The sequence below is a fragment of the Ranitomeya imitator genome, chromosome 3, assembly GCF_032444005.1.
Source record: "Ranitomeya imitator isolate aRanImi1 chromosome 3, aRanImi1.pri, whole genome shotgun sequence".
NCBI classification, from domain to species: domain Eukaryota; kingdom Metazoa; phylum Chordata; class Amphibia; order Anura; family Dendrobatidae; genus Ranitomeya; species Ranitomeya imitator.
In genome coordinates, this window is record NC_091284.1 from 136880991 (window position 1) to 136908507 (window position 27517).

Here is a 27517-nt window from a genome sequence, read left to right on the forward strand (position 1 = left end):
GTAAAGTATGTATAACGTCTCTGCTGGCTTGTAAGTACTCTCCGCTGTGTTCAGTGTTGGCTTTATTCTTTCTGCTTTTCTTTAGACTCCCCTGGTATTCCAGCTAGTGCCAACGCACACCAGCTCTTCCGTGGTTTTAGCTTTGTGGCCATTTCTACTGAGGATGACAACCAGGCTATACAAACAGTTGGCGTCCATGGCATTGTTCCGGTAAGCAAATGCTTTGAAGAGCTGCCTGCATAGATGAGGCTTAATCCATCCTATAATTGGTGCTAGATGCATTTAAAAAATTATATTTCTGCATTAAAAGAAAATCTCATTCTAGAATTAAATCCTGTAAAGAGACCTCAGTTCTGCTAGGGAACACTTTTACATGGTCTCAGATATCCAATATATTTGAAGCGGGCACCAAAATGCAGTCAACCACTTATTGGTGCCACTCTCAAATAGGCGCATACTGCCAAAAAGATGTCCCATGGAGCACAATGTGAGTCCGATGAATTCATAGTCAATGGCCCCGTAATCACAAACATCTGAATCCTGTTTTCTACTGCTTTAGAGAATAAGCCCAGACGAAGCCACTGACAGTAACCTAAAACACTGTGTGAACATAGCCTGATTCATATATCTGTGTCTTGCATCCACGAAAAAACAGATGGTCCGAGTTTTGTGATTAGCCATTTTTCTTAAGTTTGAAGACTGACGATAAATACTTGGAGAGCCCAGTTTTTCTTACATGGGGAAAAAAATCAGCTAGATTTTCCCATGTCTTCTAGCAACTAGTCCATGATTTTTTTTTCCTTCTCTCTGATCCTTCACTTGAATTGGTGAGTGCTGTCTGCCAAATGGGGCAGGTAGGACCGATCAGTGCCCTGGTGTGTAATGTCTCTGGAAAGTCCAGAATAGGATAAATCTGTCTTCCTAAGATGCCATAATGTCCTGATGTTTCACATTGGTGAAAAATTATTTCCTAAAACCTGTATCTGTCTCTCCTCTAAACATATATAACTTCTGCTCTGTCATGTTTCAACATTCAGAAGTTCCTGCTTTTGCTTGGGTTTTCTATAACCCTTAAGGGTATGTGCACACGTAGAATGGTCCACTGCGGATTTTTCCACAGCGGATTTGATAAATCCGCAGGGCAAAAACACTGCGTTTTTCCTGCGGATTTATCGCAGATTTACTGCAGATTTACCGCAGTTTTTGTGCGGATTCCACTGCTGTTTTACACCTGCGGTTTCCAATTATGGAGCAGGTGTAAAACCGCTGCAGATTCTGCACAAAGAATTGGCATGCTGCGGAATGTAAACCGCTGCGTTTCCACGCGGTATTTTCCGCAGCATGGGGACCGCGTTTTCGGTTTCCCATATGTTGACATTGTACTGTAAACTCATGGGAAACTGCTGCGGATCCCCACCAAAATCCGCATCCTGTGCACAGAGCCTAAAATGGTGAGAACTTTCCCCTCTTATTTTTCTGTAACCTACCTTTCATTCCTAGTTATTCTGAGAGATCTACTACTAGTAAAAAGCAAAGACTTCCTACCAGTTGTCCGTGCACAATATATTGATGTCCTGTCCCTAGGATAAATTATCGATATCAGATCTTTGGGGGTCCAGAAGGCTCACCGGTCAGCTGTTATTTGGGGTAGCAGATATGCAACCACTGATGCATCCAGAGGTGTCTGGAATAAATAGTCACTGATCAGCGGAGTCTGTAGGTGTCCGACCCTCACTGATCTCATATCGATCACCACCTTTGGATCAGTCATTAGTCTGTGATTCCTGGACTTCCCTTTTAAGTGCTTCACATGTTGTGATAATAGCTGTGTAAAGATCGAGGACATCAGCTACAGTATCATTCATTAGATTTCCCTGTATGACTTTAACTGTAGGCTGCACCAAGTTATGGTTCTGATTTATGGGGCAGTCATCAATAATTAACTCACACTGAAACTTCAGTTCCAAGGAAGAAAATGGTGATCATGCTGGTAAATGTCATTAGCCAGCAGCAAACCATAAATGTGTCAATGAATGATTGTCACTGAGCATGCATTGCATTCAACAAAAAGGATCTCCGGTACTTCCCAAAATATGTTAGAAAAGATATCCCTGCAGCACCTTATGTCCTGAGCGCACCCTGTGTGGCCGAAGAAATGATCTGTACCCCGGAGTATTTAGGATCCAGCGCAGGGTATTACTGCTGTGACCTTAAATATACCAAATATTAATTTGCATATTCACAACTGCAGAAGCGTTTTGTCAGCAGGAAAAATGGCTGCATATGTGTGTTGATGTGAAGCATAAGCAAATGTTCCTAGAATGAACAGATGTCCGCTTTTCTTCTGGGAAAAGAAACTGGAAATTTTGTGTGTGACACGTCTCCACTTCTCAGCCAGCGCTGGCAGACACAGGGGCCAGCTGAAGAGGGGCCAACGGCTGTCACTATTAAATTCCTTTATTGGGGCATGCTCACATCTGATGGTCCCCTTTTGCAGTGTGAAACGCGTGTTTGCGTCCTAACACATTTTAATGCAATGCATGAGATCTGTGCCATTCTGATTGGGAGATTTCAGACTAGAGCATGCTTGGGAACACATGCCTTAAGGCTATGTGCACACGTTCAGGATTCCTCACAGAAAATTCCTGAGAAAAAACGAACATTTTCTGCAAGAAATCTGCATGCGGTTTTGCCGCGTTTTTTTCCGGACACTTCCCAATGCAATTTGTAGTGGGAAATCCGCAAAAAAAACCCACAAAATTAATGAACATGCTGCAGTTTTTACCGCGATTCGGTTTTTTCACGGAAGAAAATGCATCATGTGCACAAAACATGCGGAGTTCATTCTTAATGATGGGATGCTTATTGTATGTGTTTTTTTTGCAGTTTTATAGCGTTTTTATCGGGAAAAACCACGAAAAAACCGCAACGTGTGCACACAGCCTAAAGGATATGGACATAATTTTTTTTTTTTTTTTTTTTTACTTTTATTTTTAACCCAAATACATATATTTTGCACTTGGGTTTGATTAAAAACATTGCACCGTTTGCCATCCTTAGTAACTATTGTTGCCTGCGGAGTTAGTCAACGGAGACTGTCAGTGAGATCATTCTGATGGGAGATTATAACTCGTAGCTTATTAATCGGTTAAACTATAAATATAAGTTTGAAACTCTTCCCTTTTTTCTTTCATTAAAAATAAATGGGAAAATATAAGCATATGGGGTGTTGCCGATAAATTTAAAATTCTGAAGAGAAAAAAAACAATTGCCAAAAAACCCTAATCCTTAAAGGGTTAAAGGGGACCTGTAAACTCAGAAACTTGATTTACCTGTGGATGTAGTGGTAATCTGCAGATAAATAGCATTTGTATTATGTTGGGCATGCTTACTTTACTGTAGCAGCAGCTACAAGGAGAAAATGAAGTTGTTCTCCCTGCAGCCACTTGTATCAGTCATCAGGGCGGTGACTGTCACCAATCACTGCAGAGTTAGCGCTGCTGTAATCACTCCCCCTGCGTCTTCAACGTCACTACTTTTCTTGTCCCTTGTGTCTGTAGACCAATTACCCATATCAGACTGTCATAGAACTGGAAGGTCTCTGTATAGTGATTTACATTTGTTACAAATGGTTGACGTGGCGTTCTCTGTAAAGCACTTGTGTTGTGATTATGTTGCATATGTATTATGACAATTATTAATAGACATTCATATTTCAGCTTCATAGGAATAGCATCCAGTTTACTGACGGTTATGACTTGAAGGAAGATATTGGTGTTGGCTCCTATTCCATTTGTAAAAGGTGCATTCACAAGGCCACCAATATGGAGTACGCAGTGAAGGTAAGGTTTGTCTCAATAATAATAATGCAGATTGTTATTACTGCAGAGTAAAGTGTCTGTCCCCTTATATGTTTTACCGGGCAGTCCTGAGATGTTGTAGGATCACTGCCATCTACAAATAACTGATGTGTGTGTGCCCACTTGTAGTTTTCTTAGTCATTGGACCCGATTCTTTAAGACTGGTGTTTTGTGCTCCAATCTTAATCCCTCCACGACCTATGACGTATATATACTGTACGTCATAGGTCATGTCCCTGCACTCCATGCGGGCTCTGGCTCTGAGCCTGCATGTTTTCCTGCACACCAGCTGATTTCGTCAGGTGACGTGCCGTGGTCGGAATCGCGGTCCACCCTCGACTGTTAACATGTTAAATGATGCTGTCAGTCAAATCACCCCATTCAAAATAAAACAATAAAAAACACATATTTGTTGTCTCCGCTTTCAGAAACACCCTATGTGTCAAAATATAAAGAGAATTAATCAGAGCGGTATACGGCGTTACGAGAGGAAAAAAAATCAAAACTCCAGAATTACATTTTTTGGTCTCTGCAGCATTGCAATAACCGGCGATCAAAACGTATCTACTCCAAAATGGTATCAATAAAAATGACAGCTCTGCACACATAAAAATAATCCCTCACCCAACCTCAGATCAGATTTTTTTTTTTTTTTTTGCAAACTGAATTATTTTTTCATCAACTAAATAAAACAGAACCTAGACATGTCTGCTATCTGTGAACTCATAATGGCAGGTCAGTTTTGGTGAACGTGGTAAAAAAAATAAATGTTGAATTGCACGGTCTTTTTGCAATTTCACCGCTCTTTGAATTTTGTCTCCCGTTTTCAAGTACACGATATGGTAACTCTTAAAGCCAACGGTACCACTCGTCCCACAAAAAACAAGCCCTCAAATGGCCATATTGACTTAAAAATAAAAAAGTTGTGGCTCTGGGAAGAAGGGAAGCAATAAATGAAAATGCAAAGATGGAAAACCCCAAGGTCATGAAGGGGTTAATGATGGGTGTTACAGGATTAAGATGCGCCTTAATGTTGAGAGACACCCCAGTTAAAGGGAACCTGTCACCTGAATTCGGCGGGACCGGTTTGCGGTCATAAGGGCGGAGTTTTCGGGTGTTTAATTCATTCTTTCCTTACCCGCCGGCTGCATGCTGGCCGCAATATTGGATTGAAGTTCATTCTCTGTCCTCCGTAGTACACGCCTGCGCAAAGCAAGATTGGTGCATTCTATCGCTGCGGTTGTGTGGAGTGTGGCTCGCCAATAATATTAAGTACGTTTCTCGCCTGAGTTACACCACTGACCTGACGTATCTCTAGAGGAATTTGTTGGCTGGGCTTTGGCCGCTCTGTTTTGCAGGGACTGACCTGTAAATAGCAAAGGTTCCACAAAACCTTTTTAAACGGTTTTACACCAGAAATCCTGCAAAAAAAGGTGATTCTTTTAAAACAAATTAACAAGAAGCCAATGGCCGACAATCAATATTTTATTTCGGTGGGCTTTTTTCTGACTGTGACTTATGTTGAGATCCATGACCATGCCGTTGCCTCTTACTTTTGCATTTGAGATATGAGCAGGGTGTAACTAAGTGTTGTCTGAATACATACCTATACCTATATTAGTCATACTGCCTGAGCCTCAGCGCATGAATCGGAGCCTGGCTGCGCGATTGCAGCCATTTTGAACAGCTGGCCGGTGACCTTGAGGGGAGATGTAACTAGTGCGGTGTGGCCCCAGCTGGCTTTTCCCCACCGCATTCTAATTGACCGGTTTCTCACTATGCACATGGAGCAGGACGGTAAGAATCTGCCCGGGGCCGCACTAGGTCTCCTCCTATAGTCGTCAAACAACTTTTCAACTTTTTCTCTGAAACACTGCTGCATTTCAAAGAAAGACATACCTGACTGCAATCACACCGCCAGGCTCTGATACATGCTGTCTTTGACATCTGGTGAGAGGAACGGTTACAAATATATGCAGCTGTAGCCGTCTTGTGGCAATCAATACCTGAACACGAAAATCTGAGGCCGAGATACCACCTGCGTTTCACAGTTCTAAATTTTATGAACAGACAAAGGGAATTCATCGCCACAATGGATCCTATCTGCTGGAAGCAGGAGCCGAGGGGCCTCTTGATTATCGTAGACTTTTGTTCTGGTTCTGTTATTTTTCCTTTATCAAGAACTAAAGCAAATGGGCATGATGCAGAAAATTTTTCTGTTTTAAGACTGGACAATGGACCTCAGATGCATAATAATCAATGGGGCCCCCCACTCCTGTTTGCATCAGTTTTGCCATGGATCCATGATGGACATTAATTCTAATAGTTTGTTTCTAAAATGGAACAAACAGAATTCCCGAACTCCTGTCGACTTTCCGGATCGCACAGAGGTTTTTGTGAGTTGGAAGTCACTTTTACATTGTAGTGTATGGAGCCTGGTTTGGCGTCTCTATGGACTTACATTGTAAGGCTGGAGTCGGACTAAACGTGTGAAAAATCAGTCCGAGTCTCCCTGCCGAGAGTCGCACAAGTGTTCTCCATATGGTCATCCGTGTGTAATGCAATGATACGATTTTCTCACACCCATGTATCCATATGACATCCGTATGGCTTTACATTTCTCACTGATTTTCCCCATTGAATTTTATGGCTCAGTGGGCTGAAATGAGGAAAATGTTTGTCTATTTGTCACAAGCTAAACAGATGGTCCATGTGGTGTCTGAGTTTTTCTCGCACCCATAGACTTGCATTGGTGACTCTCGGGCAATATACACGTACAATCACAGCATGCTGCAATTTTACACGCACGTCGAATACACCTGAGAAATATACCATGATGTGATCTACCCCATAGACTAACACTGGTCCGAGTGCTATACGATGTTTTCTCGCATCGCACTCGCCCATATTCTACGGTAGTGTGACTCCGGCCTAAAAGCGACTTCTGATCCTCACACTACCCCCAGTGTGAACCGTCTAGTTGGAACTGAAGCCTTGTGAGGGAGACGACTGATATTTGACACTCGCCTATACTTTTATACATGCAGTGGGAGAGGTTTAGTGTGTAACACTTTTGTTGGGAGTGCTTCCTTATGCTGCTTTGATTTGCTGCTATCAAGCTTGCTACTTGGCTAGAACTACATTATGACTATGATGGTGTGATTGTAATATCGCATTGTTGCACTGCTAAAATTGCAAGTAATTGTGAATGTGGTCATTTTGCAATAAATTTGGATCCCCAGTGACTGTCATGTATTGGTAAATTACTGGTTTCAATGCGACCACATTTGCTTATGTGCTAATGATGTAACCCACAAGTCACCAGGCAGGACTAACCATGATATCTGACATCTAGTGCATATACTTTACTGTATATTACAATATTTGTTGTGTTGTGTGTTTTTTTTTTTTTTCTCATCTTTTTTTTTTTTTTTTGCTCAAAGATTATTGATAAGAGTAAGCGAGATCCAACAGAAGAAATTGAGATTTTGCTACGTTATGGCCAGCATCCAAACATAATCACTTTGAAAGATGTAAGTTTGTTTTATTTATATTTTTAATTTTTTTGTTTTAATTTTACCTAAATGAATTTACTAGCTCAAAATGCCCAGAATGAAAATGCATTTCATATTTCTTCTTTGTTATACTACACAATAGAGGGTTCTGTGAGCAGAATCCATGATATTTTGTGATTTCTGTAATAGAGTGGTACTGTTCTGTAGCATGAATTTGTAAGTGACATATAACCATTAAAAAGTAATATTCGGTTATGGTATTCATGATAAATGCATCATAAGTTGCCATGTAACATAAGTAAAACATGCAAATAGTAATGACAAATGGGTCTCTGATCTTCAAAGGGAATCTGTCATCAGGTTTTTGCTGCCCAATCTGAAAGCATCATGATCTATGGGCAGAGACCTTGATTCCAGTAATGTATCACTTAATGTAGTTTTGATAAAATCCCAAGTTTATCAGCAGGAGATTCACTAGAGGACTACTTGGCCTGCTGCCGAGTAATGCAACCGTGCCCCCCCACACACACACACATACACAGATTAGCAGCCTTCTGCCTATGCACAGTGTACACACAGCTGCCAATCAGTGGTGGGGACGGGGTTATACAGAGCTCAGCATTCGGAGATCCGCTAGATCTTCAGTAGAGAAAACAGTTTTTTTTTTAATGAAAACTGCAGCAAGCAGTAAAGTAAGTGATACAACTGTGCAATCCTAATCTCTGCCCCTACATCGTGCTGCTCCCCGATGGGGCCTATTGACAGATTCCCTTTAAGTGTATGTATCTACATACAAGGGTTTGTATAATAAACTGAATTTTTGCCTCCATGTGGAAGAAAGTAGGGAGCTTTTAATGAGGTGTTACCAACAAGTGAATACATTTCCTCTGCATCCTTATTTCATAGACTAGTCCCTTCCACATTACGTGTAGGTTATTGTAACGAATGATTATGTCCAGCGTCTGATAGATTGACGACTCCTGAACTCAGTAAATGGGGGAAGGACAGTGTGAAAGATGTACTAATATATGGTCTTCTGTGTTGCAGGTGTATGATGATGGAAAGTATGTGTATTTAGTAACAGAGCTAATGAAAGGAGGGGAGCTTTTAGACAAAATCCTGCGTCAGAAGTTCTTCTCCGAAAGGGAAGCTAGTGCCGTGCTGCACACTATAACCAAAACCGTAGAATACCTCCATTCACAGTGGGTAAGGAAAAGAAGCACGCGTGTAATGAAGTTTCCAAGAAGATTCAGAGATTGCTGTTAATGGTTCGCTTAATCCATCCCCGTGGCTACTTTATGGCGATATGTTTATGATCGGCTATAAGACATGATAAAGCTTCGTAGCATGGAGTGGTAAAATGTCAGCAGGAACACGGGGCTCGTGCGAAATGGGGTTGAAAACACATTTATCAGTGGATTGCTTTGGCGCAGATTTCACCCTTTGCACTACGGAGGGTGAAATCCATAAATATAACAGGCTGGATTTTCACTTGCAGTTATTGGCGCACCTTAAAGAAAGGACTAAGGGTACCGTCACACTATACGATTTACCTACGATCACGACCAGCGATATGACCTGGCCGTGATCGTAGGTAAATCGTAGTGTGGTCGCTGGGGAGCTGTCACACAGACAGCTCTCCAGCGACCAACGATGCCGAGGTCCCTGGGTAACCAGGGTAAACATCGGGTAACTAAGCGCAGGACCGCGCTTAGTAACCCGATGTTTACCCTGGTTACAAGCGTAAAACTAAAAAAAACAAACAGCACATACTTACATTCTGGTGTCCGTCAGGTCCCTTGCCGTCTGCTTCCCGCATTCACTGACTGCCGGCCGTAAAGTGAAAGTGAAAGCACAGCCGCTGTGCTCTGCTTTCACTTTACGGCCGGCAGTCACAGTGCGGGAAGCAGACGGCAAGGGACCTGACGGACACCAGAATATAAGTATGTGCTGTTTGTTTTTTTTTAGTTTTATGCTTGTAACCAGGGTAAACATCGGGTTACTAAGCGCGGCCCTGCGCACCTAAGGGTACCGTCACACTATACCATTTAGATCGCTACGACGGTACGATTCGTGACGTTCCAGCGATATCTTTACGATATCGCTGTGTCTGACACGCAGCAGCGATCAGGGATCCTGCTGAGAATCGTACGTCGTAGCAGATCGTTTAGAACTTTCTTTCATCGCTGGATCTCCCGCTGTCATCGCTAGATCGGTGTGTGTGTGTGACACCGATCTAGCGATGCGATCCAGCGATGCGTTCGCTTGTAACCAGGGTAAACATCGGGTTACTAAGCGCAGGGCCGCGCTTAGTAACCAGATGTTTACCCTGGTTACAAGCGTAAAACTAAAAAAAACAAACAGCACATACTTACATTCTGGTGTCCGTCAGGTCCCTTGCCGCCTGCTTCCCGCACTGTGACTGCCGGCCGTAAAGTGAAAGCAGAGCACAGCGGCTGTGCTTTCACTTTCACTTCACTTTACGGCCGGCAGTCAGTGAGTGCGGGAAGCAGACGGCAAGGGACCTGACGGACACCAGAATGTAAGTATGTGCTGTTTGTTTTTTTTAGTTTTACGCTTGTAACCAGGGTAAACATCGGGTTACTAAGCGCGGTCCTACGCTTAGTTACCCGATGTTTATCCTGGTTACCCAGGGACCTCGGCATCGTTGGTCGCTGGAGAGCTGTCTGTGTGACAGCTCCCCAGCGACCACACTACGATTTACCTACGATCACGGCCAGGTCATATCGCTGGTCGTGATCGTAGGTAAATCGTATAGTGTGACGGTACCCTTACTCCCTGTCTGCGGGCTCCACTTCTGACTATATGACCGTGTATATCAGATGCATCACAATAGCTCCGTTTTTTTTAGCATTGGGCTCATTAAATGTAAGCTCTTACAATGTCACTTTGTTTTTGGCAGGTGGTCCACAGAGATTTGAAACCCAGCAATATTCTTTATGTGGACGAGTCTGGAAATCCGGAGTCTATTAGAATCTGTGACTTTGGATTTGCAAAGCAGCTCAGGGCAGAAAATGGTTTGCTGATGACTCCTTGTTACACGGCTAACTTTGTAGCTCCTGAGGTAACTGTCTACTAGTTGTCCTATTGCTTGCGGAAGAAACGTACTGCGGGTCAGTGCCAACCCCGAGATCCCCGCTCAGAACCGGAAGCTACAAATCACTGAAGCGAATGGCTGCACCATTTTGGTTGCACTTTGATTGCGCTGCTCTAATTGTCTGAGATGGAAACGTTTTAATCTTCTCCAGCTTTTCTGCACTTGTATCATCAACATTTCATTTCTAAAATCTTTTGGGCCATTTTTTCACCTCTGGGAAACTCTTGTGATGAACTTCATGGAAATGTTCATTACCTGCAGTTCTCTTTTGGATTAAGGATTGTCTGACATTATTTAATATCCACTTTGTCCTTCACTATTCAGCGTTCCATATATAACAACACCCTACAATCTCTGCTCAAAGAAAGCTTTTTTTTTTTTTATAGGGGTTAACCAACCCTAATATCATGGAGATGAAGTGTTTTCCATGACTTTATTATTGATAAAAGATCCTTGTGATCATCCATCAATATTAGATCGGTGTGGTCGTATTTCTGACACCACCACCATCGATCAGTTGATTGAAAGAGGCAGGCCATTGGAAGTGGCACAGCGTCATAAATGGTGCTACACGCTTCCTCCCATACACTTGCACTGGAGAGAGCTTGCAGTACCATTTATAGCCACACCACCATGAGCAGCGCTGTGCCACCTCCGGTATGATGTGGCTTCTGTAAAGGGAGGCTACCATCACAAAATGATCTTTAGCTTAAATTAGGTTTACGTGAAGAATTGTATTTTAAATGTGTTTTTTTGTCATCGATCAGTCTGTATTAAAAATAAAAAGAGAAATCTTGCAATTTTCACACTGGTTACATGTACATAGCCACAATGAACTAACCTGAAAGCAATGATTGAGCAAAGGTCATTGTGTAGTGAGGGGAGGAAGCGAGCGGAAACATCACCTATTGTGATCTGTGGATCCTGTACAATCGGGTGTATAGAGGCGATGCCTGTCATTGTAATCCAACCTCTGAAAACATGGATCCTTGCTGAAAAATCTTCCTGAAAGGACAAAGTCTAAGAAAAAATGTCCCAGTGGTCGGTGTGAAACCTACAAGATTACTATTTACTTTTTTCATATAAAGAATGATATGAAAAATGAAAAGAAAAATGACACCATTTTTTAACAATTTTCAGATGATTGCTTCCCATTTTATGGAGAGAACCCATTCAGAATCTTCCCAAATTTAATATTTAATAAGAAAAGCCTATCAGTATTACTGTCCTTTGTGTATTAAATAATATATATGTAGAATGGAAAAAGCATGGCAGTCCATAAAGAAAATGATGCCGCTCCCAGGCCTCTACTATAAGAGGCAGAAGTGGCGAGGAGCAGCTGGTCCAGCCGGCCCTAAGGGACCTTTTAGAAGATGTCCGAAAGTGCAGCAGATGCCATGTAGACATGTGCCATTGTAAGAGCCTTCATATAGAGGAGGTGAACGGCTTTTTGTGTGCTCTGTTTTCTCCCCGGTTAATGATGGTATAATATTCCTGCAATATATGAAATGACTAAATCACTGCTGAATGTATCTGCGGAGGTATTTACACTTCTCTTGGGATTTCAGGTTTTAAAGCGTCAGGGTTATGATGCTGCGTGTGATATTTGGAGCCTGGGCGTTCTCCTCTACACCATGCTTACTGGGTGAGTGTCCATACCTGATGTATAATGATGTTTAGCTGCAAGTATGAACCACTTCCTCTTATATTGCCGATTTCCATTTTTGCTTTTTCATCTTTTCCTCATCGTCTTCCAGGAGCCATAACTTTATTCTTCTGTCCAGGAAGACGAATGAGTATTTTTTTTTTTCTTTATATAGACAAGTTGTATGTTTCCATGATGCGATTTATTTTACCACATAATGCACTGTAAAATGGGGGGGGAAATTCCAAGTATTTTAAAATTGCAAAATAAAAATCTATTTTGGAAATGCATTGTATAGTAAAAATGACCACGAATGTCCACGTCAGTACTATTATGGCGATGCCAAACTTTGTCCACATTTTTTTTTTTTTTATTGGTGGAAAAAAACAAAATCACAACATTTTCATTATCTGATCGTTTTCCATGTTTGATTTTTCGTGTGCTGAAATGTGAGGCCGTGTTTTTTGTCGATTGGGACGTATTTGAGGCCATTTACTGAGATCTGACATTTTGATATTTTCTTACTGATGTTTCGCAGCATTGCGGTGACCAAAAAAATTGCAATTTGGCATTAGAAATTTTTATTTTTCTGTTTACCATTTAGTTTTATATTTTAGTTAAACTTTTATGGACACTGCAGTACCACACATGGCTTAATTTTTTTTAATATCTTTATTTTTAGTGGGCAAAAACCGGGCTGATTTTGAATTTTTAGACGTTTATTTATTTTATTTTTTTTCATATTTTTTTTTAAGCTTCTTTTTTGTGTGTGTGGGAACATAGAATGAAGCACCCCCTTGCCGGCGCACTGTTGATGTTCCTGTCACAGTTGCAAGTGGTGCACCACTCCACCCGCGTCTTAGAGGCAGATGATGGCTGTGACACACAATCATCTGCTGGGCATGGCGCAGGGTCAGCCTGTGAAGCCCGCTCCACATGTCTGCTCCTGACTTGCACCTTACATGTATGCCGGATGTTGAGAAGAGGTTAAATCCAAAACATGAACACTACTTAAATCCTTTGGGAATTTAGACACCATTCTTTTGATTATCATTTTATTATTAGCCTCCAATATTTTTTTTTGTTTTGTTTTCTCTTTGTTTGCTTGGCTTTCATACCCCAATTTACTCTGTCCATAGATAGTGAATAATGTCTGTAAAGCACTGCAGAGTATGTTGGTGCTACATAAGCACTATAAATAAGTAATAAATGTACTGTATGTATTGATTTGCAGATATACCCCATTCGCAAATGGACCTGATGATACTCCTGAAGAAATATTAGCAAGAATAGGTAGCGGAAAGTTCTCGCTAAGTGGGGGTTACTGGAATTCAGTTTCCGATATTGCTAAGGTCTGTTATCTATCCTTTTATTTATAAAATCAATTGCATTCATAGCAAATATATTCCATTCTGTCTCTTTTCAAACTGTTATTTGTTGCTTTAAGTTGTGTAAACACATATATCCTATTTTTTCTTTTTTCTTTTGCATTTAGTATTTGTGTAAGGCCGGGGTCACACTACCGTAGAATACAGCCAAGTGCTATGCGAGAACATCGCATAGCACCCAGCCCAGTGGTAATCTATGGGGCAGCTCACATCAGCGTTTTTTTTTTCCTCAAGCATATTCGCCAATGCAAGCCAATGGGTGCGACCAAAAAAAGTGCACAGCACTCTGACCATGCGAGTGCTTTCTGATTTTTACACACCGATGTCCTTTGAAAAGCCAGCAACTCTGGCAAAAATTGAGACCACTGCAAAATGTTCAGTTTTTCTGACTTTTCTCTTTATTGGTATATTTTTGAGTAAAATGTAAATTTTTATTCTATAAACTTCTGACATGTCTCTGAATTTCCAGGCAATAAATTTTGTATTTTTCTTCTGGAAAGGAGAAATGGTCAAAATTTAAAAAAAAAAATCAAACAAAAAAAAAAGTGCTTTCAGACCTCAAATAATGGAAAGAGAGTTCAAGTTCGGAATCATTTAGAAACAATAATACTAAAATATATATATATATATATATATATATATATATATATATATATATATATATATATATATATATATATATATATTACAGTACATACACATAGCATAGATGGGTGTCATTGACAAATACAATTAGTACAGTGTGTAGCAGAACAAAAGCCAATGGCTGGGGGCCGATGTGTATAGCCTGGCAAGGGGGGAATATCCATGGCGCTTCCCAGGCTATTAATATCAACTCACAGCTGTTTACTTAGCCTTTACTGGCTATTAAAATGGGGGACCCCCAAAAAGACGTTGGGTACCCATATAATTAATGATAACAAAGGCTATGCAGACCGCTGTGGGCTGATATTAATAGCCTAGGAAGGAACCGGGGATTCTTTACCCTCCCCAGGCTAAGAACATCAACTCTAAGGCCGGCTTCACACTTGCGAGTTTTACGGACGTAAGAGCGCAGAAACTACGTCCGTAAAACTCGCAAAAAATACGGCACAATTATTCTCTATGCCCCTGCTCCGATCTGCCGTATTTTACTGATCAGTATTATACGGCTTTCTACGGCCGTACAAAATCGCAGCATGCTGCGTTTGTCACCGTACTGCGCAAGAAATACGCCAATGAAAGTCTATGGAAGCGTGAAAAATACGGATTTCACACGGACAAGCAGTGTGACTTGCGAGAAATACGCAGCGCTGTTAGAGAGAAAAGCCGGTAATTCAGTGCGGTGTACAGTAAAATCACACTGACAGCTTACAGTCCAATAGGTAGAATAAATGTGTACACATAGAATAGGTGTATATATATATATATATATATATATATATATATATATATATATATATATATATATATATATATATATATATATATATATATATATATATATATATATATATATATATATTCAGTGAGACACATATATGTATATATATTAATATTTATTCCAGCGCTATACAGCTTGAAAGCCGGTAATTCAATTACCGGCTTTTTCTTTCTCCTTCCTAAAAGCCGACATGATTTGAGACATGGTTTACATACAGTAAACCATGTCTTCTCTCCATTTTTTTTGCAGATTCCACACTACTAATGTCAGTAGAGTGTATCTGCAAAATTTGGCCGTTCTAGCTCTTAAAATAAAGGGTTAAATGGCGGAAAAAATTGGCGTGGCCTCCCGCGCAATTTTCTCCGCCAGAGTAGTAAAGCCAGTGACTGAGGGCAGATATTAACAGCCTGGAGAGGGTCCATGGTTATTGGCCCCCCCCTGGCTAAAAATATCTGCCCCCAGCCACCCCAGAAAAGGCACATCTGGAAGATGCGCCTATTCTGGCACTTGGCCACTCTCTTCCCATTCCCGTGTAGCGGTGGGATATGGGGTAATGAAGGGTTAATGCCACCTTGCTATTGTAAGGTGACATTAAGCCTAATTAATAATGGAGAGGCGTCAATTATGACACCTATCCATTATTAATCCAATTGAATGAAAGGGTTAAATAAAACACAAACACATTATTTAAAATTATTTTAATGAAATAAAAACAATGGTTGTTGGAGTATTTTATTCTACGCCCAATCCAATCACTGAAGACCCTCGTTCTGTGAAAGAAAAAACATAATAAACCAACAATATACTTACCCTCCGCAGATCTGTAACGTCCAACGATGTAAATCCTTCTGAAGGGGTTAAAACATTTTGCAGCAAGGAGCTTTGCTAATGCAGGCTGCTCCTCGCTGCAAAACCCCGGGGAATGAGTCTAAATATAGATCAATGAGCTATATTTAGCTTCATTTGCGGTGAGGCGCCCTCTGCTGGATGTTCATAGATCGTGGGAAATTTCCTAGAAAGCTCCCAGGCTTTCTAGGCAAGTTCCCACGATCTATAAACAGCCAGCAGAGGGCGCCTCACCGCAAATGAAGCTAAATATAGCTCATTGATCTATATTTAGACTCATTCCCCGGGGTTTTGCAGCAAGGAGCAGCCTGCATTAGCAAAGCTCCTTGCTGCAAAATGTTTTAACCCCTTCAGAAGGATTTACATCGTTGGACGTTACAGATCTGCGGAGGGTAAGTATATTGTTGGTTTATTATGTTTTTTCTTTCACAGAACGAGGGTCTTCAGTGATTGGATTGGGCGTAGAATAAAATACTCCAACAACCATTGTTTTTATTTCATTAAAATAATTTTAAATAATGTGTTTGTGTTTTATTTAACCCTTTCATTCAATTGGATTAATAATGGATAGGTGTCATAATTGACGCCTCTCCATTATTAATTAGGCTTAATGTCACCTTACAATAGCAAGGTGGCATTAACCCTTCATTACCCCATATCCCACCGCTACACGGGAATGGGAAGAGAGTGGCCAAGTGCCAGAATAGGCGCATCTTCCAGATGTGCCTTTTCTGGGGTGGCTGGGGGCAGATATTTTTAGCCAGGGGGGGGCCAATAACCATGGACCCTCTCCAGGCTGTTAATATCTGCCCTCAGTCACTGGCTTTACTACTCTGGCGGAGAAAATTGCGCGGGAGCCCACGCCAATTTTTTCCGCCATTTAACCCTTTATTTTAAGAGCTAGAACGGCCAAATTTTGCAGATACACTCTACTGACATTAGTAGTGTGGAATCTGCAAAAAAATGGAGAGAAGACATGGTTTACTGTATGTAAACCATGTCTCAAATCATGTCGGCTTTTAGGAAGGAGAAAGAAAAAGCCGGTAATTGAATTACCGGCTTTCAAGCCTGCGAGAAAACCACGCAGTACGGATGCCATACGGATTACATACGGAGGATGCCATGCGCAAAAAACGCTGACACACCCTGCCTACGGAGGAGCTACGGACCACTATTTTCGGGACATTTCAGCGTATTACGGCCGTAATATACGGACCGTATTTTCATACGCTGAGTGTGAAGCCGGACTAAGATTTGCCAATTCTGGCACTTATCCTCTCACTTCCCACTTGCCCTGTAGCAGTGGCAAGTGGGGTGATAGTTGGGGGGTTGATGTCACCTTTGTATTGTTGGGTAACATCAAGCCCTGACGTTAGTAATAAGGAGGAGTCAATAAGACGCCCCGATTACAAACCCCATAGTCATATAGTTTAAAAAAAACACAGAAAAAGTCCTTTAACCCCTTTATTACCAGAGGTATTTTCGTTTTCGTTTTTTGCGCCCCTTCTTTCCAGAGCCATAACTTTTTTATTTTTCAGTCAATATAGCCATGTGAGGGCTTGTTTTTTGCAGGACAAGTTGTACTTTTGAAGGACACCATTGGTTTTAACATATTCTATACTGGAAAACGACGGGGTGGGGGGGAGAATCCAAGTGCATTGAAATTGCAAGATGAGTGCAATCCCAGTTTTTTGTTTGGCTTTTTTTACTATGTTCACTAAATGCTAAAACTGACCTGGCATTATGATTTTCCAGGTCATTATGAATTCATAGACACCAAACCAGTATAGGTACTTTTTTTTTTATCTAAGTGGTGAAAAAAATTCTAAACTTTATTTTAAAAAAAAAATTTGTGCCATTTTCTGATACACAGCGTCTCCATTTTTCGTGATCTCGGGTTGGGTGAGGACTTATTTTTTGTACGGTGAGCTGTCATTTTTAATGATACCATTTTGGAGCAGATACGATCTTTTGATGGCCCATTATTGCATTTTAATGCAATGTCGTGGCGACCAAAAAAACAGAATTGTGGCGTTTTTACTCTTTTTCTTGCTACGCCGTTTAGTCATCTGGTTTATCCTTTTTTTTTTTATTGATCAGGCTATTCTGAACACAAACCAAATATGTTAGTTTTTTTGTTTTTTTTCTTGAATGGGGCAAAAGGGGGGTGATTTTAACTTTAATATATTTTAAATATTTTTTAAAAAACTTTTTTTTTTTTTTTGGCATGCTTCAATAGTTTCCATGGAAGACTAGAAGCTGCCATAACACGATCGGCTCTGCTACATACAGGCAATGCTCAGATTGCCTGCCTGCATGCAGCAGAACTGCTCACTTGCTATGAGGGCTGACCACAGGGCAGCGCTCATAGCAATCCAGCAGTGACAACCATAGAGGTCTCCAGGAGACCTCTGGTTGTCATGCCGACACGTTGTTGTTGTTGTTTATTATTATTATTATTATTATTATTATTATTATTATTATTATTATTATTATTATTGCGCCATTTATTCCATGGTGCTTTACATGTGAGGAGGGGTATACATAATAAAAACAGGTACAATAATCTTGAACAATACAAGTCACAACTGGTACAGGAGGAGAGAGGACCCTGCCCGCGAGGGCTCACAATCTACAAGGTTGACTTGTGATCACATGACAGGGTCACCTATGGGCGGATTTCCTGCACAATTGCCAAAAGTGCATGTTAAATGCTGCTGTCAGTGTTTGACAGCAGCATTTAACGGATTAATAGCTCTGGGTGGATCGCGATTCCACCTGTGGCTTTTCCGGGCACATGTCAGCTGTTAGAGACAGCTGATATGTGCTGGGAAAGATGTGGGCTCACTGCCGGAGCCCACATCAAAGGGAGTGAGTGCGACGTGTGCGTACTTATGCCCAACGTCATTAAGGGGTTAATTTGAATGACAGACTCCTTTGATAAATTTTAATTAAACCATACGTACAACATCGTCCATTCCCCAGACTCCACTGTCTTCTGCAAAAGAGTTAATATAACAAACAGCAATATTCCTCACCTTTCCGCAGAGATGATGATGATCCGTTAGTCCCACGACGGGTCAAGCTGTGCTACATCTAGATCTACATCTAGGCAGGCAGTCGTGATGTTTCCATTGCATCGACTGGACTTTAGTCTCAGGATCATAGTGATGGACTCAGCTTTCATCCTGTTATCAGTCTGTTGAGAAAATCCTCCTGGTTTCCGTGGCACGTAGTCAATAGAGCCTGAGAGCATTCGACTCGTTCCTGCTTCTGGAAAGGTGTGAGCAGCTGGGAAACCCAGCGAGCGGATACCTTATGCATGTGAAGATGGTCTTGGATGATTTTTTTTCCATGGACCCCACACTAGTCTTGACATTTTGGGTTAGGTGGCGAATGGTTATGCGGTGATTTTCCAAAATGGTGACCTCCACTTGTTGGCTGGTGTGTTCATCAATATCAGAGTGGGGACGCCCTGGAATTGGCGCTGTTGCACCAAAGTCCGACCACAATAGAATTGACAATGTAAGTTCTTGACTACATCATGTGATGGGGAATCATCACCATAAACCCCTTTTTATCTCATTGAACGTCTCCTTTGCTGTGCGGCCTTTCAAGTAAAGGAACTTGATGACTGCTCTGTATTCCACTGGGTCCATTATCAAACCTCACACCACTTCAGCACCTGTAAAATCAAGACCACTATCAGTTCTGAGTTGCAAATTGCCATGTAACCTATAGAGACTTGTGTCATTAGACGTATGCAGTCCTGTGCTAAATAGAAGTGGGTCAGGGGAAATCTTTAATGAACGCCCCTCGTATATAGGATGTATACCAAATCAAATTGTATTACCTGTGTCTTATGGATGGAGTGAGTGCATCTATGGACAACAATAATGTGAAGCTTGGGCACCACGCTACATAGTTCTTTTAGTTCTCGGAAGTTCCAGCTGGTCTGAATTATTACAGCAGTCATCTCAATCGTTACTATAGAACAGATGTGCTCTGTATGGTGCAGTTTAGATCTAAGCTTACAGCCTGGAATCCTTGGGCTTAGAGCGAACCTGTCAGCAGAATTTTGCGAAGTAACTACAGGCATTGTCAGGTTGTCAGTGTTAAAATGATTAAAATGAAACCTGGGGTGAAGAAGTCTGTCTTATGGATGTTGTGTAATAAGTGTCAGAAATTTTCAGTTGATGAGATTCTTGTGCTGCGGGGCGGGATTGTGGGCTGAGTCTTATCTTCCTGCTCTAAGCCAGAGAAACCAAGAAAAGACCTGTCCACAGGCCACCCCCATAGCACATACAGTGTCTCCCTCTCCCTTCGGGCGGCTTTCCTTGGTTTCTCTGGCTTAGAGCAGGAAGATAAGACTCTGCCTACATTCCCGCCACGGAGCACGGGTATATCAATAACTTAAAACCTCTAACACTCATTACACAGGAACCACAAGACGGATTTCTTCACCTCCAGGTATCATTTTAATCAGTTTAACAATGCCAACCCGACAATGCATGTAGTTAACTTGGCAAAATCCTGTTGACAGACTCACTTTAAATGTTGCTTTTTAAGTGTTAACATTTGTGGGTTTTTATTTTTATTTTTTTGCACATTATATATTTTATTCTATGGAATCTGTCAGCAGGTTTTTTATATGTAATCTGAAGACTGCATGATGTATTAAGGTACCTTCACACATAACGATATAGTTAAGGATATCGTTGCAACGTCACGCTTTTTGTGACGTAGCAACGATCCCGCTAATGATATCTTTGTGTGACAGCGACCAACGATCAGGCCCCTGCTGGAAGATCGTTGGTTGCTGGGGAATGATCAGGACCTTTTTTTGGTCACTGATCACCCGCTGTCATCGCTAGATCGGCTTGTTCACCTGTAACCAGGGTAAACATCGGGTTACGAAGTGCAGGGCCGCGCTTAGTAACCCGATATTTACCCTGGTTACCATTTTAAAAGTAAAAAAAAAAACAGCACATACTCACATTCCGATGTCTGTCATGTCCCCCGCCGTCAGCTTCCCTGCACGGTCAGCGCCGGCCGGCCGTAAAGCAGAGCACAGCGGTGACGTCACCGCTCTGCTTTACGGCCGGCGCTTACACAGTGCAAGGAAGCTGACGCCGGGGGACGTGACAGACATCGGAATGTGAGTATTAAAAACCAAAGCACTGAACAGGAAAACCACCAGAAAAGTATACCAATCCAGGGGAATTTAGAAATTAAAGCCTTTATTTTCAGCAAGTGGCAATTGATTACATAAAATATATGATAATACATACGAATAAAATATTAAATAACAAAAATTGCGCAGCAGGATAAAAACATAATAGTTCCCAGCAAGAAAATAACCCCAGATATAACCTACTCAGGATTTTTACTTCAGCTGTGCCACAGATGACCACAAAAAACAAAGTGTTAATCCGTGAAAAAAAATTTATAAAAAAAAATATTTTAAAAATATTTAATACGGAGAAATGGGGGGCAAGACTAAAAATAATCAAAAAGTGCAACTGTGCGATATTACTATATATATATATATATATATATATATATATATATATATATATATATATATATATATATATATATATATATATATATATATATATATATATATATATATATCCTTCGTCAGTCCCCCTGACGAAGGACAGTGCTCCGAAACGCGCGTCTGGTGTAAGCAGCCACAGGACCCAGTCCCCCACAGGTATATGACGACGATTCACTGCTGTGCTATTCTGACCCTCTCTTTGCACATAGTTTCACATGATTGATGTGGAGTGCACAGGTTCTGACCTCTCCTATGGTCACAGCACATTGGCACTTTATATTATATTATAATATATATATATATATATATATATATATATATATATATATATATATATATATATATATATATATAGTAATATCGCACAGTTGCACTTTTTGATTATTTTTAGTCCGACTCCGCCCCTTCCTGTGATAAGCAGCTCACTGTCTGTACAATATATACATTCATAGTCTGTTTAATGTCCTGTGTGAACATGCTCCTACCCATTGCATGTGTATCAACTTATACTCCAGTTAATTTCTTTCAGTATATAGATACACAGCCTGTTATGGGCAGGGTTAGCTTTCTCAGCTCTGCTGCATTGCTATATCTAAAAACTGCTATACCCAGTAATCTAAGTGATACGTCTTTGGATTTAGGTTCTCTTTGCCTACATCATGCTTCTGTCAAATGAGTTAGTAAAAATCTGCAGACAGATGACCTTTAATTTTTAATTTGGTTGTGACTTACAATGGGTGTGCATTACTTTATGATGTCGCTTTTCTGTAGTAGTATTCATGCCGGTATTTAGCCACGTTATGAATGTTGAACTCAGACTGGTTTATGCTTTATTAGGATTTGGTGTCAAAAATGCTTCACGTGGATCCACATCAAAGATTAACAGCAGCCCAGGTACTAAAGCATCCCTGGATCGTGCACTGTGACCAGCTGCCTCAGTTCCAGCTCAACCGTCAGGATGCTCCTCACCTAGTAAAGGTAAGAAATACTGCGTATAAGTGTGTATGTGTGATTGAGAAGGCATGTAGCACTGTTACATGGACAGGACAGATTTCTGATTAGATTCTCTAACCCTGAAGCGCAGAGATAATAACGAGCTTCCACTTCAAGATCCTTTGAGTATCAAGTGCAGATGGCGTTTGTCTATCTAGAGGACTTAGGACTGATTTCATTTAGAACTGTGCAATGCTTTATTTCCCCTGTGGGGGGCACTGTGGTGAAATTGAAGACACTTTGCCAGCAATTACAGCCTCTTTGGGAATTTCCACAGCCAAACCTTCCTGGATTTATTTTTGGGAGACCCTACTAATAAAGGAAGAGTGCCCATTATGAGCAACTCTTTAAACTATAAATTAGCTGGGAAATGTATTACAATGACTACCTGTGTGACGTTCATCATAGATCACTGAGGTGTGTGGCGTGGGCTCAGGAGCTCAGCCCACTTCAAAAATGGCAGATGCCAGTTGTGTTACATAGTGTCACCTGTCAAGAAGAGCAGCGGCTAGAGAAAGCTTCGATCACTGCTGTTACCCACTGTCAAACAACGTCAGTAGCCTTTTTAAATGGCCGCACCCGAATCTGTGTTTCTGTGGCAGCTGAGGTCCCGATGAAGGCCCAAGTGGCTGCAACCTTAGCCCCACTATGAAGCTCGGCCAGAGGTTGGCGTTCCTAGGAAAAGCACAATTGCACTGATCGGTCACCGATTTCAAGTTCCCAAAAAATAAGTAATGTTTCAAAAAATATTGTAAACATTTTCCCATTAAAAAAAAAAAAGTTGATTGTGTCTGAAAGTCTGGCAATATAGGAATTTATGCATACGTTATATGCCAAAAATAAAATCTAAATGCCAAAATTTATATTTTTGCTTCCTACATTTCATTACAGTATTTAATTGCTGCCGTTTAGGGGTACACACAAGTACAGCTCCGGAGCAAATAACCATTTCTAGTTGATCAGCTCCGTGGACGGAATATACAAAAGTTATGTAGAATTAGTCATTTTTACTGCCCTGTGAATACAGTACAAAGGCCAAACTTTATACGGTGTTTTTTTTTTTTTTTTTTTACCATTTCACCCCACTTGTATCTTTTTTTTCAGTGTATGGTTTGGTAAAATGAATGATATTCAAAACAACAATTCTGCCCACAAAAAAAAAATCACAATGTGGCGATGTCAATTGAAGATTAAAAAAGTTATGGCTATTAGAAGAAGGGGAGGGAAGGCGAGACAGGGGTGTAAGAGCAGAAATTGTCCCGTTCCTTAAAGGGTTAAATATGAGCAAGCATGGTCTGCAGTCCTATAGTTGTAGCACTGTTATCAGTCACCAAACCCTGAATGTGTTCCAGCTATTACTTGTCAGTATCGGCCACAGCTTGCAGGAGCCTCGGGCAGTTCTTCCTGATCGTGTGGAGGTCCTCCGGTGTTCCAGCTTTGGAAAGAGGGGGTGTGAGGATCAGCAGCTCCGATTTCTTTAAGTCCTATAATGTTGGCCTGTGTCATTATGGCAGACACAGGGTTGAATGTGAGTTAGTTGAAGCCCCAGCTCATGTTTCATCATTGTACATGGGGTGAGGACCAGGGCAGAATTCTCTGTGGTACAGATTAGTGTCGCTCTCCTGCTGCATTGCAGTGTTAGTGATCATATATAGACTCTTATGTGACGTCCAGGTGTTAAATAATGGGAAACCTTGTGTTAGTGCCCAAACCTATATATTGTTTGATCTGGCTATTGGCCCCTGTTTATTACTACTTAGTATGGGATGGATTGTGTGCCTAATCTTTCTGAACTTGTAGCTTTCCCGTCTCCAGACTGGGGGTATGTACGGGTAATACTATCACAGATGGGTTGTTTTCTGTTATGGAGTATACGACTTACATGAGCGAATGTCTTTCCTTCCTATCATCTTTCCTGGTGATATTTGTTCCTGTTGTATTGTTATATTTGCCCTATGTCAGAGGCGCCCCCTATTTCATGTGTTTATACTGACATGTTCTCTGTCCTCTATAGGGAGCTATGGCCGCAACATATTCTGCTTTGAACCTCAATCCATTGTCTCCAGTGCTGGAACCTGTTGGCCGTTCCACTCTCGCCCAAAGGCGAGGTATAAAGAAGATTACCTCCACCGCCCTGTGAACGTCTGTCTGCAGAGTGCTAGAGCTGAAGATCCACAGCACAAACCCAAGCCAACAGAGATCGCACATATCAAAAAGAGACCCTCCGGCAGGCACCTGCTCTCTGCCGGATCACCATCAATGCTGCTGCTTTTTGTCTGTTCTCTTTACCTGGTTGATGGCAACCCTTGTACCTTACTGACTCAAATGGCCAGTCTGTGATATGATACAAGTGTAAGACTGGTCCTCCAACAATGCGGAGCAATAAGACTTCCCTCCTCCCTGGCATGAAGAATACACTGAAGCAATGGCAACCAATATTTTTTTTTATAGGGAGTTTTTAGTCTCCCATTTCAGTGGGATTTAGATACTCTTCATTTTCAGCACTTATGTGATTTCAAAGCGTTGTTCGTTAAATGCTCGACCTTCGTGCCATGCAGATGTGTCAGCTTATTTCATGGCAGTTTTCTATGTTTCATTCGTTGCCTGATTTCTTACTGTGTCCTCGAATTTACCTCTTATTTTATTTTTTCTATTCAGTTGTTATGCCTTGTATTGGTTTCACAATGTCGTCCTGTACGGTCTGAGACTCCCACAGGAGTGGCGGTGCGTCCTCAGAAAGTGCAGCTGTGTCACTGCGTCTGAATGTAACACGATCCAACACTTACCGGAGAACATGAGCCTGTTCTCTAAAGAAATGGCCGTCACTGGTATTGATTGGCCCGCACGCTATGACTCTGCACAAATGACTTGATAGACCACGTACAGCCGATGTGCAGCATTATCCGGTTAGATCCATGCTCTACTGCCTTTTTTGTTTGTAATACTTCACTTGATGATGTTGGGTTTAAATGCCATGAAGCTTTGGCTGAACAAAGCCACGAGAAAGCTCCCCAGCCTTCATTCTAAAACTTAGTCCAAGCATTAGCTCTTCTCAAATCATGTAATCCTTGCCTCAGTTGTGTCATCCGGGCAGTGATGGAAGCATCATTTCTACTGGAACTGGGTAGATGCTTGTAGGTTCTGTGATGTAAGCGTTCCTGTGCAGGCCGCCATACGATAACGTATTCCATATGTATACGTGAGCAGTGATGACTTTCACATAGCCATTGCGTGTACAGGGGGTCTCCGCTTTCCTGCCTGGTGATAAAGCAGTGGAGAGACCACCTTCTCTTACCTATCTTCACTTCTTCCGCATTGTATTATAAGCAAGCAATAGAACAAGTAAGCGTCCATTGATTTGTATTTTGTCCTAAAATCAAGTTGTTCATGTCACCAATTCTTTCCAGTGAACTGCGGTAAGACCGTATGGCCATCGGAGCTGTGTGCGGATGAAATACGGAGCTGTAACTTATCCCAGCAGCCTGTGGAAACCCGGATTTAATCCGTGGCAGTGGTGACGGACGACTTTCCTTCTATTGTTCCATTTTTTTTTTATTAACTTCATCCCCCCCCTTCAAGCAGTTTTGAGCTTTAGATATGTTATTTGTTTGCCTGACAAACCGGTATGTGATTTATTTTTTTTAATTAATTTTGGCATTTAGATTTTTCTTTATCACTGCAGAGTAAATGTCTGGAGAGGCGATATTCTTCTTGAAGGAAATGTCACCAGGTATGTTTGCGGGGTGTTTTGTTTTTTTTTTTTTTTGTTTTTTTTTTTTTGCAACCCGATCTGAGAGCAGCATGATGTATCACTTACTGGAGGCTGGAGTTTTGATAAAATCCCTGTTTTCCCTGCTGGAGATCTAGCAGAGCTCTGAATGCTGAGCTCTATATAACCCCGCCCACATCACTGACAGTTTTCTGTATGTACCGTGCATAGGCAGACAGCTGCCAAACAGTGGTTGGACTGGGTTATACAGAGCTCATGCATATAAAAGATTACTAGTCCTATAGTGATAATCTCCTGATGATAAAACAGTGATTTTTATCAAAACTACAGGCCAGTAAGTGATCCATCACTAGAATCAAGGTCTGCCTCTACATTCTGGTACTCTCAAATTAGGTGGCATAAACCTGATGACAGATTCCTTTTAATTAAACTGTATTGTATAACGGATGAGTTTTCTCTTGTGAAAATGATGTGTTCTATGACTTAATTCCACCACTGAATAAAGGGACATTGTACACAAAGGGATGTAATTATTTTGGAATTACTGTATCTCCAGTGGGAGGGGCTGTGTAACTTTTTTTTTATTATGAATCAGAGAATATTTTTCTACAGTTATTGTACAATCCTTCTTTATATTAGACTTTGCATGGCATGTCAGTACCATTATCATACTTGAAGTAGAATTCTGTATTTCTTCTCCCTTTTGCCATCATCCAATTTTTGGAAGACGCTTATCAATGCTTCCATTGCAGTAAACTAGAGTACAGTGTCATAGTACAATCAAGTGAGAATATCTCTCATCACCTGCATTGAAATGTAACCGTAAATATTTATCCACTATGATCCATTCTTAAAGGTAATCATTGCTTGTACATATATGTTAATCAGTTTTGTAATCTTCTAAAGAAAATCCAGACATTTATATAATAAACTTTCAAATACCTACATGAACTAGGTTTGTGGTGTTTGAAGTATGATTTTTTTTTTTGTTTTTGTTCGATTTGCTTTTGAAGGAGTTGTCTTAGACCCCATTCTTAATACTACACATTTGTCAAAGGGTTTGTGCACAAATTCTTTTTCGGTCAGATTCTGCCTGAGAAAGCAATAGAAAAATGCCAAAAAGTGTGACTGCCGAAATGACTTATTGTCCATAGGGCAACAACTTTTTTTTTTCCCTTCTCTTAACCGATTCATGAATCAGCTATGAAAAGTGACCAGCCCATACTTAAGCGGCTTAATACTGTGTTGCATATATGCACAAAACATTTTTTAAAAAACGCTTCAGGAAAACAGGTCTGTGGATGGAGCTCCTGGGTTGGCTTTTTATATTAAGCCATGTGGCAAGGCCCTCTTAAAAGATCGATATTGGCTTTTAAAATTGCTGATTCAAGAGTTTCCATCCTTTCTCCTGAAGAGGCATCAAGAGGCTAGTTGCA

At 41.1% G+C, this 27517-nt stretch overlaps 1 protein-coding gene across 3 annotated transcripts in view; it reads left to right on the forward strand.

The window, feature by feature from the left end:
- Positions 1 to 27032, forward strand: part of RPS6KA3 (ribosomal protein S6 kinase A3) — a 197835-nt gene extending 170803 nt beyond the window's left edge. For all 3 annotated transcript variants that reach the window (XM_069761490.1, XM_069761491.1, XM_069761492.1), the window contains 9 exons: positions 86 to 210; positions 3720 to 3842; positions 7304 to 7393; positions 8423 to 8581; positions 10299 to 10460; positions 12062 to 12138; positions 13373 to 13490; positions 22196 to 22336; positions 24366 to 27032. In XM_069761490.1, the coding sequence (XP_069617591.1) occupies positions 86 to 210; positions 3720 to 3842; positions 7304 to 7393; positions 8423 to 8581; positions 10299 to 10460; positions 12062 to 12138; positions 13373 to 13490; positions 22196 to 22336; positions 24366 to 24491 (1121 nt within the window). In that variant the 3' untranslated portion in view covers positions 24492 to 27032. The remainder of the gene's footprint in view (positions 1 to 85; positions 211 to 3719; positions 3843 to 7303; positions 7394 to 8422; positions 8582 to 10298; positions 10461 to 12061; positions 12139 to 13372; positions 13491 to 22195; positions 22337 to 24365) is intronic.
- The last annotated feature ends 485 nt before the right edge of the window (positions 27033 to 27517 follow it).